The following is a 25,878-nucleotide window of genomic DNA, read 5'->3' on the forward strand; positions in this document are numbered from 1 at the left end:
CACACCGAGAGGGCCACAGTGAGGATAGGACACATCGAGAGGGGTGCAGTGTGGACAGGGGACCTTGAGAGGGATGTGGTGTGGACAGGGGACACCGAGAGGGCCACAGTGAGGATAAGACACATTGAGAGGGATGCAGCGTGGACAGGGGAACCCTGAGAGGGACACTGTGTGGACAGCAGAGATTCCCGTGCAGCCCACTCACCCCGACAATTGCCCTCCAAACGGCAGTTCCCGGAGCCACCGGAGCGAGGTGCTAACCTGCACCCACCGGGGTTTTCGCACCTGTTCCCGGAGTCCCAGGGGCCCTTCCCCGTCTCACCCACCAGATCCCAGCCGGATGCCTCCTCCCGGAAGTCACCCCGCCTCCCTGGGCCCCCAGGCTGTTTGCCGAGCTGGTGGGGCGTCTGGGTTGATGTCTGGAGCCAGCACCTTGGACAGAGCCTGGGCAGGACCCCAGCCAGGATCCCAGAAGGGGTTCACCCAGCAGTGACCCCAACTCCCAGAGGAGACGACAGACGTCAGGTAGCCGCAGGGGCTGACCCCACTCAGCCCCACCTGGGAGAGATGGAGACGGCGGAGGCGGAGGCCCGGGGCGGGGAGGGTGGGTGTCGCCTGGTGGCCGGCGTGCCCCACGCGCCCCACTCGAGACGCTGTGTCCTCGTCGCGTCTTCAAAGGGGACACTGTCCTCCCCTCAAGGAGACCGGTTCTTTCCTCCTCCTCCTTGGGGGGAGCTTTCATGTCTCGCAGAGGCGGCCGTTGACACGAAAGGGTCTGCCCACCCCGCCCTCCTGCGGCCACACGGCCACCTGCGCCTCCCGGACGGTCCCACCTTGTCCTGCACCGCCGCCCCCCCCCCGGGACCCTGGTGGATCGGACTCTGTGGCCCCCTCCGCCAGCAACACCAGGACCCAGGCCGGCCGGTTTGGACTCTGGCGTCTCGCTCACCTTTAGATGTTCAACAGCCTGAATATTCTTATTTTTTATTTAAAACTAATTTGGAGTTCTCGCTCTCCAAGGGGCCTCTAATCACCAAAAAGTGCCCACGGCAAGAGCTGATTGACAGGCCAGCGTGGCCACTTCTGAGGAACAAATTGGCCATTGGCGGTGCCACATACAAAGGCAAACGCCAAGGGTGCGTTATTTATGAGCTATTAGGGAAGCGGACCAGCATCTGCTCCCACGCGGGCAAAAACACCTGTCAGACACCAGGAGGCCGGAAAAGGCGCAGGCGCTTAACCGTCACTTTGTTTAAAAAGTCATTAAAATCGAATGTCAGCTACAACTTGGGAAAACATTTATTCTTCAAACCCCCTTTGAATCTTGCCGATGAGGAGACAGGACTGTTTCTCCCCCGACAAAGACACGAGTTTGTAAACAGGCAGCCAAGTCCCCGGAGCCGCCACAGCGACAGAGGGGGCCCGGGAGAGGAAGGGCAGTCGTCAGGGTCCGGACAGCGTCCCCGCCTGCCCCCAGCAGGACCCCGGCCCCCGGCAGCAGCCACAGCCCCTCACCCTCATCCGGCCCAGAGCCGCCCGCTAGGCCCAGTTCTGGACAAGACTCCACAGTGGGAACCCACGGCCCAGGCCCGGGATGGGGTCTGAGTGGCAGTGGCAGGTGGGGCCTGGGGGCGCTGAGTAAGGAGCCAGAGCCGCGTCTGGCCGGCCCCGAGGGCTCTTCTGCAGGAGGGCTGACAACTGGCTCTCCCTCGCGCGTCCCACTGAACAGTGGTCCCAGGGACAGAACCTGGCCTGAGGCTGCTTGCTGCCCACAGTCTTAACTCGGTGGGGGCAGAAGATTGAAGACAAGAAAGGCATGGCAGAGGCTGGCAGGGGCAGGAAGCCCCTCTGGACTCGGGGGGAGCAAGGACCGGGCTTGCCGGAGCCGTATCCCTGACTGGCTCTGCGGGGAGGGGGAGGACGGCACCCGGGCATCAAGCTCGAGCTGGGCACGGGCGGCAGGCGGAGCTTGGGCTGGGCCGCCACCGGGGACTTGGGCCTGGGAGTGGCAGTCTCGGCCCAGATTTTGGCTGTTCTCTGCCCGAGGCCTGCGCAGTGCCGCTGGGCTCCGCTCAAGGCTGCATTCAGCGTTGACCAAGGGTTGCAGGGAAGAAAAGCAACAGTGAGGCCTGCGGATGTGCCCCGGACACGAGGACAAGGTGGACATAGGCCCGAGGGCCCAGACGTTACAACTGGCCCGTTTTGACACAGACGGGCAGCTGGGCTTGTGTGTTTGTCCCATAAAGGAAGTGACCCGCTGAAAATCATTTCTGGCAAGATCCCACATGGCGCAGTGGGCTATGGACCCGGCATTGCCGCAGGCGTGGTGCACGTCTCAACAGCAGTGCGGGTTTGATCCCTGGCCCAGGAACTGCCCCGTGCCACAGGAGTGGCCACGAAAAGTAATCATTCCTGCCAAGGAAACATGGAAACAGACAATGGACACAGGGAGGAGCCACATGGACACAGGACAGAGGAGCTGGGCAAAGCCCGCCAGGCAGGGAGCCTGGGGCAGGGGCGGCTGCAGCTCGGGGCCTCACCAGCTCCTGGGACCCCTCTGTGCGCAGATCAGCTGGCAGACGTGCCGACGGGGGAGAAGGCAGAGAAATCTAAAGACCCATCAGCCTGGGGAGAAAACTGCAGGAGACCTGAGGCTGAGGGTCTCCGCCCCAGACCCCGGGGCTGCAGCGCCAGTGCCGGCCTCCTGCACCCACCCCACCCCACCCACCGGCCACTGAGCTCATCAGGCAGCCAAAGGGAGGAAGGGCTGCCTGTGCCCCCTGGGCCTGGGGACAAGGGGGCCCAGGGTCCAGGCTCCCTGGGGCTTGTCCCCCCTCCTCTGTGGGTGACTGACCACTGTGCCCTGGGGAGCTGAGAGTGTCCCACCCCTGCAGTGTCACCTAGGCCGGCTCGGGGCCCTGCCCTTGTTCAACGTCTGGAGAGTCTCAGACTTGGGAGGCATGGGTCCCTCTTGAGCTCAGAGGGGTTCTGGGGGCCCCCAGCCACGGTTTGGGGGCTCCCCTCAGGCTGGGCCCCTGAACACACCAAGGTGGGGATTTGTTGCAGGAGGTCATGGGAGCAGGGCGGGCAGAGGAGAAGCTGGGGTGCGAGGCAGCCCCACAGAGGCCTCCACCTGCCCCCCGGGAGCTCTGGAGCCTGTGACCCTCAGGGTTGTCCTTACTGAGGCCGAGGGTGGGGCCCTCGTGCCCCCACACCTGGGGTCGTTGGAGGCGCTGACCCTTGGGGGAGGGGTCAACTCAGGGAAAGAGAATCAGCTGTGAGCTGCCCGCAGGGCCCTCATCTCTAAGGGGGTCCAGGGGGCCTACGACACCTGCTATTGTCTCCAGGGCAGGGTCCCCTGGCTCCTACAGCCCTGCGGTCAGGGCAGGTGGAAATGGGGGAGCCACACTGTCATGGCTGAACGAGGTGCCCCCCACATTCATATGTTGAGGTCCCAGGACCGCAGAACGTGGCCTTTGGAAGCAGGGCCCTTGCAGAGGTGACCGCCATGGCCCGGGGCCACTCTGGGTCCTCAGAAGAGAGCAGGACTCGGCCTCACCGCGGCCACGAGAGGACCCAGGGCGAGGGCGGCCGTCCTCACGCCCAGGAGAGAGGCCTCAGGAGGGCCCTGCTGCACCTTGACCCCAGACTCCCAGGCCCCGGGACACCGAGGGAGCCCGTGGCTATTGCTCAAGCCCCGCCCCCAGCCCGCCTCGGCTGAGCACGTCGTCCTGGCAACCCCAGGACGCCACCACCAGACCCCTCCTGACGGCCCTGGGAATGGCCACCCAGCCTGAGCGCCTCCTCCAGCCGGAGCAGGGAGGCCGGCAGGCACAGGGCCGCAGGACGGCCAGGACCCCTGGCCCTCAGTCGTTCAGCTGGACAGGCCGGGAGGCATGTGGGGTGGCCCCGTATGGGGTGCCTCCGGAGGTCTGTCTTTGGCACTGACTCCTCCTGGCTCTTTCCTAAAGCTGCTTGTACGTCCACCACCCTCCTGGCCAGAGGCAGCTCCCTGCTTGTAGGAGGGGGTCAAATTCTCCCCCAACAACAACTGGACAGCCCCAGAGTGGTCCCCTCCGCCTGGCCAAGAAGCCCTGCCGCCAGCGGGTCCTGCCTGGGCTGTTCTTCCCGAGCAGCACCCTAAGAAGCCCACGCCGACCCAGCTGAGACACGTCTGCTCCCGCACCCCACCTGGCCCCCCGTCTTTAAGCCTCCAGTCGATCCCGCAGGATGCTCCCTCCAGCTCTGACCCGGTGGTGATCCTGCCCGGTGAAGCACCCCCAAACCTGGTGATTCTCTGTCCATTTCCATGGGTCAGGCATTTGAAGAGGGCTCACCTATGCCGTTCCGTGGGTGGGGGTTCTCATGCAGTCAGCCGATGGCAGCCCCCGCCCGGCCTCCGCGTACCCTGGAGGCTGGCCTGGGCTTCCTCGCAGCATGGCAGCGGCTCCCGTGGCCAGTACCCCCAGGAGCCAGATGTCGGCTCACCAGCTCTGCCCAACGTCACACTCTGGCTTCTGAGTAGCCCCAGCCCTGCCCCCCAGATTCGAGGAGGGCACAGGCCCCATCTCTCGAGGGGAAGAATTGGGGGAATGGGTGCTGAAATGGCCTCAGCGTTCCATGCCAGCTGGGCTTCTTGGGGCAGGATGGGTACCCTTCCTCTGCCCCCTCCCCGGATGGGCACAAAAGAACGCGATTATTGCTGAGGCCAGAGGCCCCAGGGCTTCTGCACCCTGGATGCAGCCAGTTCCTCCTGACGGGCACTCCTGCCCGGCAGACCATGGGTGCTCTGCCCCCCACCAGGTCTCCTCTGCTCTGTGCAGGCGCACCCTCACCAAGGCGCCCCAGGGTGGGGGGCCCAGAGGGGCCCCAGGCTACTGGGCCCCCACACCCCACATCAGGACCATCAGCGGGTGTGCGTGAGTGCCCTCCTGTGTGCGCGTGTATACATGTGTGCACACAGCGAGTGTGTACAGGTGTGCTCAATGCAGCGGGGAGGGTGATCCAGGCAGAGACAGAAGCCACAGTCAGCAGGTGGGAAATGCGGGCAGAGAGCCTGGGTGTGAGGGCTGCGGGCGCGGAGCCCCGGGGCCCGGGGGGCTGAGGCAGGAGCCTCTCGGCGTCAGGCCCAGCGAGGCTGGGGGCAGGGGGCGCCGTTGCCTCTGGGACCTTAGAGAGTCACATCAATAGATGGTCAGAGTGAGGGGCCCAGGACCCCTCTGGGGAGAGAGAGACAGCGACAGAGAGAGACAATGAGGAAAGAGACAGAGACACTGAAGAGAGACAGAAACCGAAGAGACAGAGAGAGACAAAGAGACAGACAGAGAAATAGAGACAGAAAGACAGACAGACAGAGACGAAGACAGAGGACAGGGAGTTCCCACTGTGGCTCTGCAGCAACGAAACCGACTCGTATCCACGAGGACGCGGACTCTGTCCTTGGGCTCGCTCAGTGGGTGGGGGACCTGGCGTTGCCGCGAGCTGTGGTGTAGGCTACAGACGCAGCTCGGATCTGGTGTGGCTGTGGCTGTGGTGTAGGCCGGCAGCTGCAGCTCTGATTCGATCCCTAGCCTGGGAGTTTCCATACGCCACGGGTGTGACTCTAAAAACCAAAGCAAAAAAAAAAAGACAGACCCAGAGGGAGAAGCATGTGAGAGCTGGAGTAGGAGTGGGGCCGGCAGGGCTGCTTGTCGCTGGCTGGCAGCAGGTGGGGGACGGAAGGGGCGAGTGTCCCTGAGGAGCCACACGGTTGCAGGTGGGCGTAGGTGCGCCTGCCGGGCTCGGTCACCCTCAGGCGACAGGAGGGAGGACCACCCCGCACACGGGGCACTAGGCGTGGCCTCAGTCTCGGTCAGGGCCGTTCTGACCGGCCAGGTCACTGGCCTCCTGCCGCCCATCCAGAGCAGGGCAGATCCGGGGGAGCCCGTGGGGGTGCGGGGTGGGGCAGCCCTCTCTGAGGGTCCCTTGGCCCACCTCCAGCTTCCAGCCCCTGCATGCAGGACACAGGGCTGGCCAGGCTGTGTCATTGTGTGTCCTGGTGCCTGTGACCCCAGGTGACCCCACGTGGTCACCCGCCCTGGGGGGGGGGGGTGGAGTAGCCAGGGTTTTCTGCCCCCAAGGGGAGGAAGGTGGACCGGGCGGTGGGAGGACGCAGCGCCCAGCGGCCCGGCCGCCCCTCCCCCGCCTGCACCCGCGTCTTTCAAAGTTGGGAACCTCTTTTGTATTCCGGAGGTCAAGGGCCAGGCCTGCCTCAATTAAAATGCACGTCCTTTAATTAAAGGCCCCATAACACATGAAGGGCATATCCAGTGAAAGACAACGGGTGACACAGTCGTTTCCCTGCTGTTAATTACTAATTAATGAAGCTATTTCAATTAATAGCTTCCCCACCTCGCTCCCCCTGTGAGGGGCTGGGGAGGCACAATCAGACGAGGCTCGCAGCCACCTCGCTGAATATTCATGCCGTGGCTTCGGCAGCGGCGCTCAATTAAACACAATATAGGAAAAATCCTCGTCCAAGCCGTCCCAGCGCAGCCCCGCTCCTGCAGGAGCCAGCGGCAGGGACGGCTGTGACCGAGGGGACGGTGGGGGTGGAGGGCTCCCCTGCGGCTGGACGAGAACGTGGCCCATGGTCCCAGGAGGCGCCCTAACCGCCCAGGGTGGCCCCTGCATGTCCTACTGGGGAAAGGTGAGCAGGAGCCCCGAGGACAGCAGTGAGGACCCCAGGGTGCAGCCGACCTACACTTGAAGGACGAAGCCAGACGTGGGGGAGGGGAGCCCAGAGAGGTGGAGGGGCCGTGAACAAGCTAATTGAGTGGCCAATAAAGATCCCATTGAAAGGAAGGACAGGAGAGTGTCACTCCCGGCGTGAGTGGAGGTGGGGAAAGCGCCCGGCGAGGCCGGCCTGAGGCTCTGGGGTCGGGAACAGAACCTCCGGGGAACGTGGACCTGGCCCATCCTGGGTGCCAGAGGAGCCCAGCCCGTCCTGAGACTGAACTCCCGCAGTCCCAGGTGGGGGCTGCCCTGCCCCTGGGGACACCTGTGCCCTGGGGAGCGGACGGGGAGGGGCGTCAGCCCCTGGAGCCACCAACCACCAAGTCCTGGCTGCAGCCTCGCCTTGGCACGGGAGGACACACACACAGGGCGGCCAGTGGGAGGGACCCTGGGGACCCAGAGCTGGAAGAGGGGGTAGGGAGAGGGCCTCCCCCTGTGGGTCACCCCAACACACCTGGCCGCTCCCCGGGTCCCACTCCCCACCACGGTATCCAGCCTCGCACCCTTACTGAGCCCAGAACGCCCTTCCCACTCTCCCCTTTCTGCAGAGCCCAGCGGGCAGCTCTGTGCGCCTCCCGCCTGCCTCCCGGGAGGAGTGGTGACGGCTGGGGTCCAAGCCCTGTCACACGGCGCCCTCTGTCGGCCAGCTGTCGGGGGACAGCCACCTGGCCCTCCCCAGGCGCCTCCCGGGTGGGCCATGCAGGCGTGTGCACCACACACACACACACACACACACACACAGAGCACACACAATGCCCAAACACAACACCCACAAAAACACACACCACACACCACACACATGACAGAATATGCACACACACACACTGCACACACCCAACACACACGCCCTGGCAGCAGAGCCCCTCCTCTCAGGAGCGAAGACTCCGCAGGTTTGGTGTCTGGTGCTTGGTGACCCTCCAGACGCTGCCCCACCCTCCCCTGTGGCGCTCAGGGTGGTACTGGTCCTGGGATCCCGCCAGGGCTGCAGGGGCGCAGGCTGGCTGAGCCCGACCGCTGGCGACAAGGAGATAACGCGCATGGCGGGGCCGGGAGGGAGCTAACTGCTCCCTCCACCAGCAAACACTCCCGCCCAGAACCCGAGGAGCCCGTTCCAGTGCCCAACACTGGCCTTGGGCGGGGGGCGGGGGGGGGGCCGCAGCCAGCTCCAAGGTGCCCCTCAGGACCAGGACGGGCAGTGACAGGAGGAGGCACAGTGGGCCCCGTGCTCCTCCCGCCCTGCTCTGCAGGCAGCGACAGGCGTGAGCCCAGTCTGCACGTGAGCCCCAGACCCCCTTTCTGAGCAGGACCCACCAGCCCCTCCCGGGGCCCGCACCTCCCCAGGGCTCAGACGCTGAGGCCCCTGATGGCTGGGGCTCCCGTGGGAAGAGCCACGTCCTCGATCACTCTCCCCGAGAGCTGGCCGCTTGCCGCGGGTTCAAGAGAAGGGTGTCACTCTCACACCCACGCTCAGAGCCGCCAATTCGCAGCGGCCAAGGGTGGAAGCAGCCCGCTGTCCGCTGATGGACGATGGATGAACGAGACCACCCGTCCGCAGGAGGAAACAACGCACGGCGTCAAGAGGAAGGACTCAGTGAGACGGGAACTCGCCCTCTCGCTGTGCACAAAAGTCAGCTCCAAGTGGCTTAAGGACCTAACCCAAGGCAAGACCCGGCAGCTCCCCGGAGAGAACACGGGCAGCACCGTCCCCGACCTCGCCCGCGCAAATGGCGTCTTTGGTCGGTCTCCCGAGGCAACAGAAATAAAAGCAAAAATAAACAAACGGGACCTAAACAAACTCACAAGCTTTTGCCCAGCAAAGGCAATGATTTTTTTAAGAAAAGAAAAGACATCCTACAGAATGGGAACGATAGCTGCAAATGATATAACCGACAAGGGCTTAACCTCCAAACGATAAAAACAACTCATGACACTCAACAGCAAACAACCCAACTGAAAAATAGGCAGAAGATCTGAACAGACGTTTCTCCAAAGCAGGCGTGCAGACGGCAGCAGGACGTGAAGACTGCTCAGCGTCACTAGTTATCAGAGAAACGCACATCAGAACTACAGCGACCACATCACACCGGTCAGAACGGCCGTCACTGGAGTTCCCGCTGAGGCACAGTGAGATTGGCGGCGTCCTGGGAGCGCTGGGATGCAGGTTGAATCCCTGGCCGGGCACAGTGGTTCTGAGATCCGGCGTGGCCACAGCTGAGGTTTCAGTCACAACTGCGGCTCAGATTTGATCCCTGGCCCAGGAACTCCATATACCTCAGGGCAGCAAAAAAAAAAAGAGAGAGAGAGAGAGACAGAGGGAGGGAGGAAGAGAGAGAAGTAAAAGAATGGCTCTTCTTAACAAGTCTACAAACAACAGATGCTGGAGAAAAGGGAACTTCCTGCACTGTTGGTGGGAAGGTCCATTGGTCCAACCACCATGGAGAACAGCATGGAGGTTCCTCAGAAAACTAAACCTAGAACCACCGCATGCCCCAGCAGCTCCACTCCTGGGCATCTCTCCAGACAAAACTCTAATTCAAAGAGGTCCACGCCCCCCTGCATCCACAGCAGCACGACCCACAACAGCCAGGCTGTGGAAACAACCAAAATGTCCACGGACGGAGGAGTGGGGTAAGAAGATGTGGGACATACACGCAATGGAACACGGCTCAGCCGAACAAAAGAAGAAACGAATATGCCACTGGCCGCAATACTGAGGCAACTAGAGGTTCTCATACCAAGTGAAGTAAGCCCGGAACAGAAAGACAAATACCATACGATAGCACTTCTATGTGGAACCTAAAATAGGGCCCAGGAGTTCCCGTCGTGGCGCAGTGGTTAACGAATCCGACTGGGAACCATGAGGTTGAGGGTTCGGTCCCTGCCCTTGCTCAGTGGATGACGGATCCGGCGTTGCCGTGAGCCGTGGTGTAGGTCGCAGACGCGGCTCGGATCCCATGTGGCTGTGGCTCTGGCGTAGGCCGGTGGCTACAGCTCCGATTCGACCCCTAGCCTGGGAACCTCCATATGCCGTGGGAACAGCCCAAAGAAATAGCAAAAAATAAAAATAAAATAAAATAAAATAGGGCCCAGATGAACCTATCCACAAAACAGAAACAGACTCCAGACATGGAGAACAGACTTGCGGTTGCCAAGGGGGAGGGGGAGGCACCGGGAGGGGCTGGGAGTTTGGGGTCAGTCGACGCCAGCTATTGCATTTAGAACTGAGCAGCAGTGAGGTCCTGCTGTCCAGCACAGGGAACTCCACCCAGTCTCCTGGGAGAGACAGGCTGGAAAATCACATAATAAAGGGGATGCGTATACACACACACACACACACACACACACACACACACACAACTGGGGCAATTTGCTGTACGGCAGAAATTGGTACAACATCGTAAATCAACACTACTGCAATAGGACCTAAAACATGAAAGAGAAGGAGTTCCTGCTGCGGCTCAGTGGAAACAAAGCCGACTAGCATCCATGAGGATGTGGCTTCAATCTCTGGCCCCGGGCAGTGGGTTAAGGACACGGTGTTGCCATGAGCTGTGGTGTAAGCCGCAGACGTGGCTCGGAACTGGCGTTGCTGTGGCTGTGGTGGAGGCCGGCAGCTGTGGCTCTGGTTCGACCCCTAGCCTGGGGACCTCCACATGCCGCGGGTGCAGCCCTAGAAAGCAAAAAGCAAAAAGAAGGAGATGCTGGGGCAGGCTGCACGTGGATGAAACCTGGGGACAGGCCCAGTGAGCCAGGACGGGCGTTTCCAGGAGGTCCCACACAGACGGGAGGCGGACGGCAGACAGTGGGGCCGGCGTCTGGCAGAGGGAAGAGGGGCTGGGCGTTTAACGGGCTCAGTGTCGTTTGGGGAGGATGAGAAAGGGAGCATCCGTCACTGAGCTGTACTGGCCGAGGGCCTCGAGGGCACCCTGGGTCCTGTGCCCGAGAAGGCTGCCCGCCGCGGGCTGGGCTCCCAGCTCAGAACAGCGCGGCCCAGCCTCCCCTCCAGGCTCCCCTCGAAAACCCGGGCCGAGCAAACAGAAAGACCTTTCCGGTGAATTCGCGTGCTCGCTGCACCTCCGTCAACACTCAGGCCAAACCGACAGAGGCCGGACTCGCTCGTGAGCAGCAGTCTTCTTTTCGGGTCCCCTCTGACCACAAGTGCGGGGTCTTTGGGGGGACGTCTTGCTCGACGTGGGAAATCGCGAGCTGTCCCGTTCTGGAAGCGCCTGACGTCAGGCGCGCAGACAGAGCCCGTGGGGAGCGGGAGCGGGAGCCAGGCACCCCCCACGCCCCCCACCCGTGTCGGCGTCCCCAGGGGATCAAAGCGTCTGTTCTGGGTACTCGCCCCTGACTGTGTCTGACACTTTGCTGGTTCCCGGAACAAGTGAAATAAATCTCTAACAAGTGTTCATTCCTTTTATAAAAGGGTGTTGAATCACAGCGCTCCTCTTTTTAAATAGTTTGAGTCACTTAAATAAGGCGTTGGGGTGACTTTCCTCGTTCTTAGAGCGTCTTTCCTCCGCACGTGCGTCTTGAAAATCTGTCATTACTTCGTGCGAGGGCCGCCCGCTCTTTGTCAACAGGGAGGGAGGAGGACCTCGAGGACAGGCGGGGCCACGGTTTCTGGGGCGTGTCCAGGCCAGGAGGGGTCCCCACGTGCCCTTGCCAGGGCCTGGGATCCATGGGAGGGGACTCCGGGGGCAGGCCCCCAAGGATGGGCAAGGGCCTCAAGGTCCCACCCCACCCACCCACTGAACTGCCTTGGCCTGGCCGCCTGGAGAGGCAGAACCAGGGCGGTCTCCGCGGACTTCACCCAGAGCTGGGGTTGCCACCAGGGGGCGGAGGCAGGTCCCCCAGGACACTTGGTCATATGTCAGTGTTGGCCGTCACAACGGTGGCGGGGGGCAGGGACGCTGCTAAACACCCCGCCGTGCACAGGAGGCCCCACCACAGACCATGACCCGACCCCACGTGCTGAGAAGCAGAGCCAAGCAGGTTTGGGGGAGACTCTGGCCAGGGACCCCGGCCCCGCGACACCCAGGCCCCAGGGGCGGGCTGACCGCGTGGGGCATGTCCGGCCCACATGGAGCAGACCAGTCTGTGATGAAGCTGCTGCTGCTAAAGGCACTAACCCACGCACCCCGTGGTCCCACCGACCCTGGAGGAGGGTGCGACCTCCACGGGCAGGGGGGCAGGGCCCGGGGTGGGGGGCGGTGGGTCGGGCGCTAGAGGTCCTCGTGGGCGGGGCTCAGGTCCACCCGCTGGGCCTTCCCAAACACCAGGAAGATGCACAGCCCCAGGCTGCTGACGGCGGCCACCAGGTTGAACACAGACGCCCAGGAGCCCGTGGTCTCGATGAGGTAGCCGCCCAGGCACACACCCACGACACCTGCACGCGAGGGAGGGGTCAGGCAGGCTGGGGACCGGCAGCCCCACCCCCTGAGCGCAGTGGGGGTGCTGGGGGGCCGAGGCAGAGGCCCCGTCAGTCATCCAGGCGCTGGACTCTGGGGGTTCACCCACGTCTGTGGGCCAGGTCGGCGGGGGCTGTTATAAGGCACTGTTCTCCCAGGGGCCAGCTACAGAGTCTGGGCACCCCCTCTGCCCTGACACTGTGGGACCCCTGCAGGGAACCAGCCCCATCCCCACCCCCCCACCCCCGCCCCACGGGGCTGACGCTGGCTGCCAGGAGATGGGAGGCTGCCAGGTGGCACCCTGGGGAGCTCTGGGCTTGAAAGCCACAGGCAGGGGCCCAGCCCACCTCTCACCTGCCAAGGCCCCAGCTGTGTTGGCCACACCTGTGAACAGGACAGAGGGTGAGCACAAGGACGGGTCAGAGGAGGCCCTTGTGACCTGCTTGGGGCAGCCCACGGGGGTGGGGGTGAGCTGCTCTCAGGCCGGGGCAGCCCAGGTGCTGCGTCCTCACCAAACAGAAAGCCGGCACAGGACGGGGCCAGGTCCTGAATGTTAACGGAAATGCCACTGTGGGAAAGAGGAAAGGAGGCGGGTGAGCGACCACAGGGTGGCCGCCACACGCTGAGCCAGCGGTCTGCCCGCCAAGCACCTGCATCCTGGACACTGGCCAGGAGTCTGGCCTCACCCCGGCCCAGGAACCCAGTCCCAGGACAAAACACAGCAGGAAGGTGGGTTTGCTTGACTGCAAAGGCACCTGCTGTCGGATGATTCGGGAAATAACATCAAGTTGCCAATTCCCAAGATGCGCTGCTGTTTTCCTGATTAAACGCTAAGCTGCTACTAGTTATAACAGCCAAGACGTGGAAACGACCTGAACGTCTGTCCATCGGGAGAGGACTGGGTAAAGGAGGCGTGGTCCACACACTGTGGAATACTACTCGGCCATAAAAAAGGAAGTCACGCCATATGCAGCAACACGGAAGCAGCTAGAGATTCCCATACTAAGTGAAGTCAGACAAAGACAAAAATATAATGTTACTTGTATATGGAATCTAACAAAATGGTACAAATGAACTTCCAAAACAGAAACAGACTCACGGACATAGAAAACAAACTTATGGTTACCAAAGGGGAGGGGTGGGCAGAGGGTAAATTAGGATCTGGCATTCACATATACACACTGCTATGTGTAACACAGACAATCCACCACGGCCGACTGCATGGCACTGTCACATATATAATACATATATTCCACGATAGGGAAATATACTCAACATTTTATGATAACCTATATGGGGAAAAATCTGAAAAAGAATACACATATACATAAAATCGCAAAAAATCTGAAAAACAATACACATATACATAAAGCAAAAGGCTGTATACTTGAAACTAGCAAACACAACACACGCACGCACACGCACACGCACACGCACACACACACACACACGCGTGGCCTGCGGCTTCGGCCGTCCAGGCCCCGAGGCCTGAAGCTCAAGCCCGGGGCGGGCTCGCGCCCCGGGGCTCACGCGGTGCTTCTGGAGACCAGCGTCTCCTCTCCCAGCCCCTCCCCAAGCACCGGTTTGGTTTTTTCCCAAATGGCCCTGGTCCATGCGGGCTCTATGCCGCCAAGCCCCTCGCCTCGGGGCGCACGCAGGTCCACCCTCCACGCACCGCCCCCCCCAGCCATGTGGCTGCCCGCGTGCCTGGGACCCGGGAGCCCGGAGGCGGTGCGGGCAGCTCGGAGTGCACGGCCCTCACCTGTGGTTGAAGGTCTGGAGGCCGATGGAGGCCGATGCAAAGACCACAGACGTGCAGAAGCTTGAGGTGTGACCCAAACACAGGGCGAAAACGCCGGACAGGCCAAGGCCCATCACCTGCAGAGAGAGGGGCAGACAGTGAGGACACCATGGACCCTCGTCAGCCCACGGGCCCCCCCGTCGCCACCTGGGGTGCCCTGAACAAGGGTCCGTGGGCAGCCGTCCCTGGGACACGGGGACAAGACCACCAGCTGGTCGGAGCCCAAGCAGAGACCCATTCGACGTGAGCAGACCCGGCCCTAAAGTGGGCACCGGGGCTCAGGGAGGGGCCTCAGGTCAGCCAGGCCCCGGCACCGACCCTCAGCGCCCTTCAGCCACCGGGCTCCCCTGGCCCCTTCGAGGTCAGGGGACTAAGGGACAAGAGTGGGAACAAAACAGGGACGTGCAGGGGGAGCCAGCCCGTCAGAGGAGCCTCCTACCTGCATGAACTTCCGTACGGAGATGGTCCTGTAACCTGGACAGAGGGAGCCGGGGGACGGTGGCCGCTGTGCGCTGCCCCCCACAGGATCTGCCCCCCCGCCCCCCGCATCCACCCCCCCACGGCTCGGTGTGAGTCCCACCCGGCCTGCTGCGGGGAGGGAGCGGGGAGAGGAGGGGCGGGCCGGGCTTGAGGAGGCCATCCCAGGCCTTCGTGAGCGTGTGCCCACACGTGTGGGCGCGGGTGAGGGCACTACCCTGCCGCGTGTGTGTGCTCTGAGAGGGTTCGAGGCCCAGGTGGGCCCAAGCCGCCCCACGGTCTCCCAGTGCCTCTTTGCGTTTCTGCACCTGTTCTGATTTCCCGCAGGAAGCCCGGTCCTCGGCCTCTTCCCAGGACTCCATCCGCACCCCGGGGGGTGGCTCCCCGCCCCCTGCCCGGCCCTCCCCTGCACCTCACCCTGATTGATGAGGTGGTCAGACAGAAGCCCGCTGAGCAAACTGGCAGGAATGGCCACCAGCCAGGGCACCACGTTGAAAACCCAGCCCTGCAGGCGGCAGGGGGGACAGGGCTCAGAGGTGGCCAGGCGGCCACCCATACCCACACTGACCAGTGCGGCTCTCCGCCCACAGGCTGGGCGTCAGGGGACAGGCCCTCCGGGACCCTAACTCACCCCCACCCGCTGAGGTGGGCGCACTAGCCCCGTCTCCCCGGGCGCAGAACCTCCCTTGAGGCTCTCACAGCTGGTGTGACAGAGCTGGGGGGACACGCCCCACTCGGAGTGTGTGGCCAGGGGGTTCTGGGAACCGGGAGAGTGGCCAGGCAGCCGAGGGGGAGCCGGCTGCGCTGACGGGCAGGTGGCAGCCGTGTCCCCGTCACAGCCCCCGCATGGCCCCTCCAGCTGCACCTGGTGGCCTCATGCGTGCCCAGCCCCCACCCTGGGAACGGCGGGGCCGCCAACCCACCTTGGAGCTGGGGAAGGTCTCCTCAAAGAAGGTTGGCAGCCAGGAGAGGAGGATGAAGAAGGAGCAAGCGGCAGAGAGCTGGGAGGTGACGGCGGCCCTGGGGGCGGGCACCAGGCTGAGGATCCACGCCCCAGCCCCCTCCCTGCTCCAGGTGGCCAGGGGCCTGGGGGGCAGAGCTGAGAGGGGGCCCACCCCGTGTGGCCGCTCGTCCTCTGGCTGTGGTCCCCAGGGCCCCAAAGCCCAACCCTGCCATGCCCACCGTGCCCGCTGTGCCCCACTCACCAAACCGCAGGCTTTCGGAAGAGCTGTCTCCAGGGCACCTTGGTGGGTCTGGACACGGGCAGGCCCTGCGCCAGGACACCCAGGGCCAGGATGAGATCTGAAGGGGCAAGGCAGGTCCACATGAAAGCCGTGCAAATCAGGGACAGCTCTGCTCCCACAGGGTTCCCCCCGCCCCAGCCCGGCTGTGCATGGGGCAGGGGCGGCAGTGGGGGTGGCGGTTGGGGGGGGTCCTGCCCTCTCCATTGGCACCCAGGCTTGGGTTGAGTTTGAGCCAACTTCCTCCATCTGTCCCCAAGTCCTCAAGGCCCCATCCCAGCTCCCTCCACCGGAAGCTGCCGCCTCTGCCACTGCAAACTGCCTCTGCTCGTGCCAGCCTTCACTCAGCGGCTCACAGGCTGGACTTGGCCATGACTGGGCTGAGGGTTCAGGGAGCGGATGCCTTCTGTGAGGCTCCACCTAGAAGGCAAAGCCCAGCCCCGGGCGCCCTGGCCTGCTCTGCGGGTGCCGGGTGGAGGGGACAGGTGCCAGGCCCTCACCCTCCCCGGCGGCGCACGCACCTCTCTCGCTCAGCAGGCACTTGTACACGTACCACACCCAGAGCAGGGTGAGCCCACCCGAGAAGTAGAAGACGCTCGGCCAGCCGTACCAATCCAGGAGCAGGGAGCCCACGGCCCCCGTCACCAGAGTCCTGCAACAACAGGGGTGCGGCTGGGGCCCCCACTTCACCTGGGCACGGGACGCCTCCAAGGCCCCCGCCTGGCCCTCCCGGAAGCCGGTCTCTGTGTAGTTTACCGGGGATGGGAGGGTTCAGGGGCCTCACGTTGCCAAGGGGCCAGAGTTAGCACGGGCACAGGCACGCAGCCGTGCCTGCCTCTCTGCTACGCCTTCAGGTTGACCTACAACTGTGGTGTGGATGCTTTTAAAATAAAAAAGCTACCAAGGAGAGTTCCCCGGTGGCCTCGCGGTTAAGGATCTGGCGTTGTCCCCGCAGGGGTGGGACTTGCGTCCCAGGCCCAGGAACGTCCGTCGGCTTCGGGCACAGCCAAAAAAACCAAGAGCAGAAACAACCAACAAAACCTCCGCGCTGTTTTTAGCTTCAAGCATCAGAGCGAACGAGACAGAACGGAGAGACCAGACCCAAGCCCCCTCAGGTCCCGCGGATCCTGCGGTTCCCAGGGTCCCCCTGGGCCCTTCCTCCCGCCCGCACGCAGGCTGGCCTGTCCGGTCGGGGCGGCCCCATCTGCGGGGGCTTGGCCAGGAGACAGTTAAAGGAGAAAGAAGGGGAAAAGCTTCCCCGCCAAGGCCAGGGGGCCTGGGGAGGGCCGGCCGCCCCCCCGCACCTGCCAGGCCGGGTCTCTCCCCGCGCTCCCACCGCACCCCACCCCCAGGGAAACTGGGACTGCAGATCCACAACGACCTTTGCGGGTGTGAGGACACCCCACGTGGCTCCCCTGAAATTCACAGTGCCAAGGGCGCCCCGGCTGTCCGCTGGGGCTGCTCCCGGCCCCTCCACATTCTTGCCTAGACCTGGGCAGCAGTGAAGTGAGGGCCCTGAGCCAGGGGGCGTGAAGCTCAGAGGACAGCGGGACGTCCTTCCCACCCCAGCGCAGCCTCCCCAGGGAGGGTCTGGAGCTTGGGGGGGACAGGGACGAGGGGCACAGGTTTTCAGCTCTGGACACGGCGGATGCCCTCCACGCCGATCACAGGCCACCTCTCCCATCGGGATGGACCCCCCATCCAGTCCATCGGCAGAGGTGAAAGGGAGAGGGATGCCAGCCCATGGGCCAGAGCCCCCAAGCGGCACCTGCCTCTGGCCCCCAGGACACGGAACTCAGGTCAAGAAGCGCTCTGCACAGAGATGGGGGCGGGGGGGGGGGGGCGGCAGCCAATGCCTCCCGAGCGCGGGGCCCACCGTGGTCTCCAGACCTGTGCCACCCTGTCGCAGACGTGCACGCGGCCTGCCTCTCCCCTGGGACCCCCCGGGGCTGCTCTGCCAGACAGCCGAGACTCACCCGAACTGGGAGCCGGCCCCCACAGTGCTGTAGGTGAAAGCTCGCTCGCTCTCCCGCACCTTCTGCGACAGCAGGCTGGTCAGCGCAGGGAAGTAAACCCCTGAACAGGTAGAGAGGGCAGGGCTGGGGGCGGCTGTGTGCCCAGGCGGCCAGCAGGGGGAGGGGGCGGGGGTGGCTCTAGGGGACGGTGTGGAGGGGCAGCGGGGATGATCTAAGTCTCGCTGTCCTTTCTCCATGTCACCCCCAGGCACCCGCAGCGCTGAGGAGACATGCGGGGGGGGGGGCTCACTCAAGGTCCTGCCACCAGGACAGCTGCGGGGGGACTTCTGCTCTGGCTCCCAGAGCCAGTCCTGGCACCGACACGCAGCATCCAGCGTGGCAAGTGCACACACACAAACTCACACACTCACACACGCTCACACACGTGGTGTGCTTACATCCAGTGAGACCTGAACAGCCCTGTGGGATCACACAGCCAGGTCCGGGGTGCGACACTGCCCTGCAGCTACTTGAGATGTCACCACAGGGAGGGGGCAGGGAGCTGGGGACCTCCCTGCACTGTTTACTGCAACTTCCTGTGAATCTATAATTATTTCAAAATGGAATTAAAAAAAAAACCTGCACAGGGGACTGCAGTCCTGCCTGTTACACTGTGGTTTCCTCTGAAGCGCCTGGGGGAAGCTCAGAAGCCAGGGCACGGGGACACGGCCTGGTGACCAGCTTCCCACGGCCACACCAAGAGCCTGTCGCCCGGGGTGAAACTGCTCCTTGAGCCCCAGTCTGGCCCTGTAACGGGCCATAGGCTGGCCACACAGAGAAGTCCCTCTGGCTCCCAGGAGGGTGGGGAGAGACGGCCGCGCAGAGAGCCACTTAGCTGGGTACCCAGCGGGCCACCCCCAGCCCGGCGTCACATGGCTCCGTCCTGGGAACTTCGCCTGCAGGGCAGAGCACCAGCCACAGCCACGTGGGGAGCACGTGGTGAGTCTGAAGGAGGGCAGGTGCTGGACCCCCGGTGCCCCTGGAGCACCCGTGGGTCAGACAGGTGTAGCCGATCAGGAAACAGGAAGGCCACTCCTGGGACAACTGCGGCCCCAGGATATGGGATGGAGGCAGGCCCACGCCCTACGCGGGCCCTGGGAACGGGGACCTGAGGTCAGGAGGGGTCACGTCCAGGGGAGGGTGCAGGCAGGAGCTCGGAAGCTCCCCCCTCCCTGGAGGGTGGGCCATGGGCCCCTGCCACCAGCGCTCCGGGGTGACATTTGGGGGCTCCCTCCATAAGTCTAATACCGCCAAAACATGGGAGCCGAGGTCTTGGGAAAGCTGGCACCTCTCAGTCTGCTGGCTGGCCAGCGGGGGCCATGGCCTCTGACCGGCTGCACACACAAACTTGGCAAGACCCCACCGTGTGACCGGCAGAGCTGACGGTACCACATGGCCACCTGGCTGCACCAGACCCCTGGCGGGGGAGGACATGTGACCCCAGAAGGTGCTCAGGTGCCAGGGCTTCGGAGCACAGGGAAGTGCAGCCAAGAGCCGGCAGCCCACCAGCAGGGCCGGTCCTCGCGGCCGCCTGGCCCCAGCTGACCCACCGCGGGGGAGGGGCCCTCATCGGCAACAGCGCTGAGGTGCTGACACACTTGCTGTCATTCATTCGAGGCACAGGTTGAGGCACAGCACACCCAGGGCCACACGTGAGGACACACATGCGTGCACACGGGAACCCCCCTGAACACGCACCCGTGCACACAGGCACACGCCCACCCACCCGCCCCCGGCTCTGCCAGGCCTGGGGCCGGAGGTGGCATGCCGGCAGCGTGAGGGCAGCCCCCCGCGTGCCCCTTACCTTGGAGCAAGCCCGTGAGGATGCGAGAGAAGGTCATGAAGGCCAGGTGGGCGCTGCCCAGGTGGGCGAGCAGCGGGGTGGCGGCGGTGATGAAGCCCCAGGCGGAGGCCGACAGCAGGATGACCTTCTCCCCCCCGATCCTGCACAGCGACGGGAGGGCGGCTACGGGGAGCTGCGCGGCCCGGCGCCACCCCTCGCTTGGAGCAGCACTCTGGGGGGGGGGGCGCCGCAGCCACGTCCCCTCTGCAGAGGAGGGGCCAGCTGTCCCCTTCGGCCCCAGAGCTGCCTCCGTGGAAGCCGGGCGCTCCCTAGGCAGCCAGGTACCCTAAGCCCCACCAGTGCCGGCCCAGTGTCCCCGACGTGCACCTCGGGCCTCCCCGCTTCACTTCCTGGAGCCCCCTCCCCAGGAGCAGCCCCCCCCCCCGGCGGGATTACCTGTCCCCCAGGTGGCCGCCCACCACCTGGGTCAGGCAGTAGCCCCAGAAGAAGCTGCTGAGCACGACGCCAGCCTCTTTCTTGTTCCAGCCGAAGTCCTGGCTCATGGCAGCGGCGCAGACGGGCATGCTGACGCGGGCGCAGTACAGCAGGCACGTGCCCAGCAGCAGGGTCCCTGTCCATACCTGGCCCTCGGGCCTGCAGGGGTGAAGGGGCCTGGTCAGGCCTGGGGGAGGCCGACCCTCTGCACGGCGGCCACCGTGCCAACATCCGTGTCTGCTGACTCCCAGGAGAAACAGGCAGAAATGGCGCTCGAGCAGCAACATGGGGATGCCCGGATGGCTGCCGTGGCAGGTGGAATAAAGAGCGGTTGGGGAGGTGCTGCTCCCAGGACCTGGGGCCCAAGAAGGCAGCTGGGCAGAAGCCGGCAGCCAGGAACCCGCCAAGCTATGCCAAGGGCCGGCGGGCAGGCGAGAGGAAGCTCGGACTCCATCTGTGGACACGTGGGCAGGTCTCCCGCCGGCCGGCCCCTCCGGGCTCAGGCTGCAGGCCGACTGGGGCGGGGGACAGACCAGCATGAGGCCAGGATCACCGGGGTGGGGGGAGCTCTCGCCTGGATGCCTCCAGGGAGAATGAGGCCTGGAGCCCGAGGGTGAGGGCGGCCTCACGCCTGAAGTGGCTCTGAGCCAGCGGGCAGCACACTCCCAGGAACTGGCTAAGTGGGCCCATCGGTCTGTCTGTCCATCCGTTATCTCCGGGGCAGGCCCTGGGCCGGCAGCAGGGCGGGGCCCCACGGCAGCGCCCTCCTCCAGCAGGCTGGACCCCTGACCCTGGCGCTGTGAGAAAGTTTGGGAGCAGGAAGGAGCCCCTGGACCTTGTCACGGCTGCCACCACCCGGAGCCACGGCAGCCACCACGTCTGGGGGAAAATGCAGAATGAGGCCCCCGAGCAGAGGGGCTTGGCCCCCGACACTGGCCTCCCTCACAGGTCAGTAAATGGCACGGTGACCCGCCGGCTCCCGGTGCCCCAACAGGAGCCACTGACTGGCCTGGGGGAGCCCTGGCATCAGTGTCCAGGTCCTCCTGCCTGGCCCTCTGCACAGGCCACTCCCCCCTCAGCAAACTGCAGGGTACTTTACCCCCAGGAGCAAGCGGGGGACGCGACCACCCCAGATCTTAGCTACTAAGGCCCCACGGGCCCCCCAGGCCACACCCTCTCCTGTTGCTGCCCCCAAGGAGGAGGCAGCTGACTCCAGGCTCAAGAGCATAGCTCTGGGGTTTTGTTTATTTCCCTTTTTGGCTGCCCCGCAGCACAGGAAGTTCCCAGGCCAGGGCCTGAGCTGCGGTTGCGACCGACGCTGCAGCTTCGGTAACGCTGGATCCTGAAGCCCACTGTGCCGGGCTGGGGGTGGAACCTGCGTCCCCGCGCTCCAGAAACGCTGCCTATCCTGCTGTGTTTCTTTCTTTTTTACGGCTGTGCCCGTGGCGGCATGTGGGCGTTCCCAGGGCAGGGAGCGAGCCCGAGCCACAGCAGTGGCGAGGCTGAATCCTTAACCACCAGGCCATCAGAGAACGCCTTTATTTATGTTGACGTTTCAGAGTCGCACCTGCGGCGCATGGAAGTTCCTAGGAGCTACAGCTGCCGGTCTACACCGCAGCCACAGCAATGCAGGCTCCGAGCCGCGTCAGCAACCTACACCACAGCTCAGGGCAGCGCTGGATCCTTAACCCACTGAGTGAGGCCAGGGATCAAATCCACACCCTCATGGATATTACTCGGGTTCTTAGCCCTCTGAGCCACAACGGGAGCTCCCGTCACGCGTGGGTTTTGGGGCAAAGGAGCCCAGCCTGCCATCCCCAGACGGATCCGTGTGTGCGGGCCAGTGCCTGGCTCAGAGTTTGGGAATCACTGCCCAAAACGCTACCCGGCCCTTGACGGAGTGTGTGGTCGGAGGCGTTGACCAGCTCTCCGGGAGGAGAGTCTTGGGTGCTGTTCTGGGCCCTGGTATGACTCAGGGGAGCCCTGCCCTCCCATGGGGCCCGGCTTCCCAAGTGCACAAAAGAGGCTGCACTCGACCATGGATTTCAAGCTGGTAGCTGGTCACTAGGCGCCACGCGGTCACCGTGGGCGGGGCTCCAGAACCCTCGCTGTGACCGCCTGCTTCCTACACTAGAACCTCCTATACGGGTCCAGCGGGCAGCAGCTGAGCCAGGAAGACCCATGGGTCTGCAGGTGCAGAAGCCTGACAGGGCCTCCACTGAGGCTGAAGAGGGGGCCCCCCTTGGAAATGCCCAGTGACCCTCACTGACTGGGGAAGGCACCCTGGCCATCACACCTGGGCCTGCTTCCTGCTTCCTAAAATGCCACCGGGGTGACGGGGAAGCCAGGATGATGGGAACGGAGGTGCCGTGGCAGATGAGATGGCTCTTGGGGCCTCTGCCTGAGAGGTCAAGGTGGAGGGAGGGGTGGGACCCCCTGGCCCAGCTCACCAACCCTCCCTGGGCCTGGTGGACCCCAGTGCTAGTTTTCTTTATAGAACCAAAGCCTGAGCTTGGGGCGGGGGGAATCTATGAGGCCCACAAGGTCCCAGGCAGCCCATCTTCCCCGGGAAATGACGGCCGCAATCCACCCCCTCACCCTGGTTTCCGAGCTGGGCGCTGCAGGCCTTTGGGGGGACGCTGCTCCCTCTCGGCAAACACTCCCTCGGGGCCGAGGGTGAGGCGCAGTCCACGGTGCACATGAGAGGCAGGCCAGCCGGCCCCCAGCCCACCTCAGCCGAGCCGCCAGGCCCCACAGGACTGCACTGCCGTGGCCTCAGGCACCATCCAGGAGAGCCCAAGGCAGGCATATGAGCAAGGGCTGGTTTTTACCATCTGGTGCCAAGGCGAGTGGTGGGGGCTGGAGAGCAAAGCTTTGACTTCCCAGGAACAGCCCCGGTGCCTTTAAAGGGAGATGCATTCCTTTCTGTGGTTGAGGCCACCAAGGGTCACCTGCTTGCAGACGGGACCACGCCCTGGGCCCCCCTCCCCTCCCGCAGGTGCCCTGCGCTGTCACCCGAGAGCCTGGCTGTTTGCTCTCTGGGTGAGACGTCCAGGTAGAAACAGGGGAAGGCTGGCAGGTCCTCAGAATACAGTGCTGTCCCCCCACCCCCAGCCTCCTTATGGCCCTGGGAGGTCCAGAGAGGCCCATGAGCTTCCAGGCAACCAGTCGCCCTGGGCTTAAGGTGCTGGCAGCTTTCCTTGGGGGCTGTGGGGAGCCAGGGTTTGTGCACTTCCTCCCGGGGCCCTGGAGGCCCCTGCAGCCCTGTCCCTGAGCTGGCAGGCACTGCCAGCCAGGCAGGCAAAGGGTTGTCCTCCACAGCTTCTGGGGACAGAGAACAAGCAAGTCTGGCTAGAGGGGGGCAACCCGGACACGGCCAGCTGCCAGCGTGCGGATTAGAACACCAGACCCAGAATCCAGTAGGAGCACAGATGGTCGGTCACGGCAGGATGGGCCACGAAAGGCCTGAAGAGCTAATCCTGCCCACTCTGGTGGGACCCAAGTCCCAGGTCTGTGCCCCAGCTCTTCAGGATGCTTCCTGCAAACTTTCTAGAACCTTCTGCCTCCTGCAAACGGCCCCTGAGATGCATCCACGGCTGAGCAAACAGGAGGTCACATGGCCCCTCCATTCAAAAAAGGGAAATGCGCCAGTGCCGAGGGCAGGGGGCGGCCGCCAGGGAAAGCGCTGGGGGCCAAGGTGGCCGGCTGCCTGCGCCTCCGCGGTTGTCCGCGCAGGGGGCACCCAGGCAGCAGCCACACACAGGAGCACTTGTGACAATTCTCATGACCATGGTCCACTCGGGGGTGTGAACAGCCTTTTCCCGCCGAGCCCCACCCCCCCGGGCCCCCGTCTGCCAGGGCGCCTTCCTAAACTGGGCGTGGAGGCAAAGGCAGCCAGGTCCATTAGATCGCAGCCTGCGAGGGGGGACTGCTGAGGCCCCAGCTCTCTCCGCCTAGCTGGCTGCAAAGCCCGCCTGCCACCTGGGTCAGGGTAGTGCCTGGCCTTGGCAACCGACAGGGGGGGGTGGGAGGAAGTGAGTGGAGGCAGGCGGCAGGGCGCTCCCTGGCCCCGGCACACCCCTGTGCCACCCTCCCGCACCCACAGGCACCAGGCAAGGAGACCGCTGCTGGGATCTGAGCTCTCCCCCAGGTCACCGTGCCCTGCCCCGCCTCGCAGAGCCTCTGGCTTCGGAGGGCTTCTTGTGACCTGACCCCCGCCGGCTTTGCCTGCTTCTCTGCCCAGCCTCCGGGGCTGCCCCTTGGGGCTTTCCTGCAGGGCAGGGGAAGGCCCCGGACAGCCGGCTCCCTGAAGACTAGGAGCTGGACTCACAGGGCCTGACTTCAGGCCTGGGGTCCTCTGGCTTGAAGAGGGGCCTCAGCCCACAGAACCCAAGGGACCGCTGAGCCCCAAGTGGGTGGTGTGGGGGCTCCTCGGGGGTTTGAGTTCTCGTGAGTCACATTCACGAGCCAAGCCCCTGTCCCAAGGCCCCCTGCACGTGGCAGCAGGTGGTGGAAACACCAGGACAAGCAGTGGCGACCTGCCTGGGCTCTTTCTCCCCCACCACTGACACCCCCATGGGGCCCTGGTTCCCATCGACCGGCTGGCCCTTAATGGCAGGAGGCAGCCATCTGCCCCAGGTTCCAGGGTGTGGCCCCCACCAGCCCAGTGACTGCCCTGCAGCTACAGGTGGCCCTCAGGTGGGTGGTCACAGGGGGCCTGGGTGGCAGATGTGTATGGTCCTACCGGGCAGCTCCCTCTGCGCTGCCCAGAACACGCCCCCGCCCCCGCCCCCGCAGACCTCCCTGCAACGCCCCCAGACCCCGGCCAGGAGAGCACGCTCAGGGGACCCTTCCTGCCCTGCGACCCAGTGGAAGGGAGGAGTGTCCCGCCCCCCCCCCCCCCCGCCGGCGACGCGGCCCGGAGGTGCGCGCCCCCCGGACGCCCGCCCGTCCCCTGACCGCCGCTCCAGCCCCGCGCGGCCCCACCTGGACCACTGGGCGTCCTCGGCCCCGTCCCTGCGGGCCTCGTCCGCGGGCGGCTGCATCGGGCGCGGACGGCGCGGGCGCGGCGTGTCCGGGGCCCCGCTCGCGCCCGGCCGACCCACCGGGCAGCGCCGCCCAAGTCCACGTGTCAGTCCCAGCGGCGCTTCCGTCCGGCGCGCTCCCAGGACGTGTCGCCCCCGGACGGCCACCGCGGCGGGCGGGCGGGGCGCGCAGCTCAGGTCCCCGCCCCGTTCACGTCCGTCGGGGAGGCCGGGCCTCGCGGGCCCGCGGGCGGGTGGGACCCTCGCGCCGCCTGGCTTCGGCCCCGCGGCTCTGGCGTCCGGAACGTCGCGGGCGCTCCGCTGCCGGCCCAGGAAGGATGGGGCTCGGGCGGGGCTGCGCCGGCGGGGAGCCTGGCTCCACCGCGCTGCTGGGCGGGGAGCCTGCGTGCCCTGCGCACAGCCCGCGGGCGCGGGGGTCCTCCGCTCATGGGGCTGCGGAGGCTTCAGGTGGGAGGGTCTCCTTCCCCCCCGCGAGGGCAGCCGACTCCGGGGGCAGCCCGTTTCTAAAGCAGACCTCGCTCGGCAGGTGGGCTCCGCCTTGCCCCTGGACCAGCCCAAGGAAGCTAGGCAGCCTGTGCTCAACCAGGGGCCTGAGCCCTTCACGGCGACCTTCTGGGGAGTTCCTGATGCGGCACAGTGGAAACGAATCTGACTAGGAACCATGAGGTTGCGGGTTTGATCCCTGGCCTTGCTCAGGGGGTTAAGGATCCGGCATTGCCATTAGCTGTGGTGTAGGTCACAGACGCAGCTCGGATCCCGCGTTGCTGTGGCTGTGGTGTAGGCCGGCAGCTACAGGTGGGATTCAACCCCTAGCTAGGGAACCTCCACATGTCGTG

General features: G+C 64.6%; 1 protein-coding gene across 1 annotated transcript; it reads right to left on the bottom strand.

Annotated features, from left to right (window-relative positions):
• Positions 1-11,878: 11,878 nt before the first annotated feature.
• SLC17A9 (solute carrier family 17 member 9) lies at positions 11,879-25,157 on the bottom strand. Its single transcript, XM_047770668.1, has 13 exons — positions 24,984-25,157; positions 19,959-20,156; positions 19,524-19,663; positions 17,681-17,780; positions 16,226-16,356; positions 15,669-15,765; positions 15,387-15,483; positions 14,881-14,968; positions 14,426-14,460; positions 13,948-14,063; positions 12,698-12,753; positions 12,540-12,569; positions 11,879-12,163 (listed from the first exon to the last, which is right to left on the bottom strand). The coding sequence occupies exons 1-13, from the start codon at positions 25,040-25,042 to the stop codon at positions 12,000-12,002; spliced, it is 1,311 nt and encodes a 436-aa protein (XP_047626624.1). The 5' UTR covers positions 25,043-25,157; the 3' UTR covers positions 11,879-11,999.
• Between the last annotated feature and the right edge of the window lie 721 nt (positions 25,158-25,878).

This window comes from Phacochoerus africanus, chromosome 3 (genome assembly GCF_016906955.1).
Source record: "Phacochoerus africanus isolate WHEZ1 chromosome 3, ROS_Pafr_v1, whole genome shotgun sequence".
Lineage (NCBI taxonomy): Eukaryota > Metazoa > Chordata > Mammalia > Artiodactyla > Suidae > Phacochoerus > Phacochoerus africanus.

Excerpts from the sequence above, each read along its gene's own strand:
- SLC17A9 (XM_047770668.1), bottom strand. The coding sequence starts at position 25,042 with ATGCAGCCGCCCGCGGACGAGGCCCGCAGGGACGGGGCCGAGGACGCC. Across the intron at positions 20,157-24,983 it reads GAGGACGCCCAGTGGTCCAG|GCCCGAGGGCCAGGTATGGA; the intron begins GTGGGGCCGCGC and ends TCACCCCTGCAG. Across the intron at positions 12,754-13,947 it reads CTCCAGACCTTCAACCACAG|TGGCATTTCCGTTAACATTC; the intron begins GTGAGGGCCGTG and ends TCTTTCCCACAG.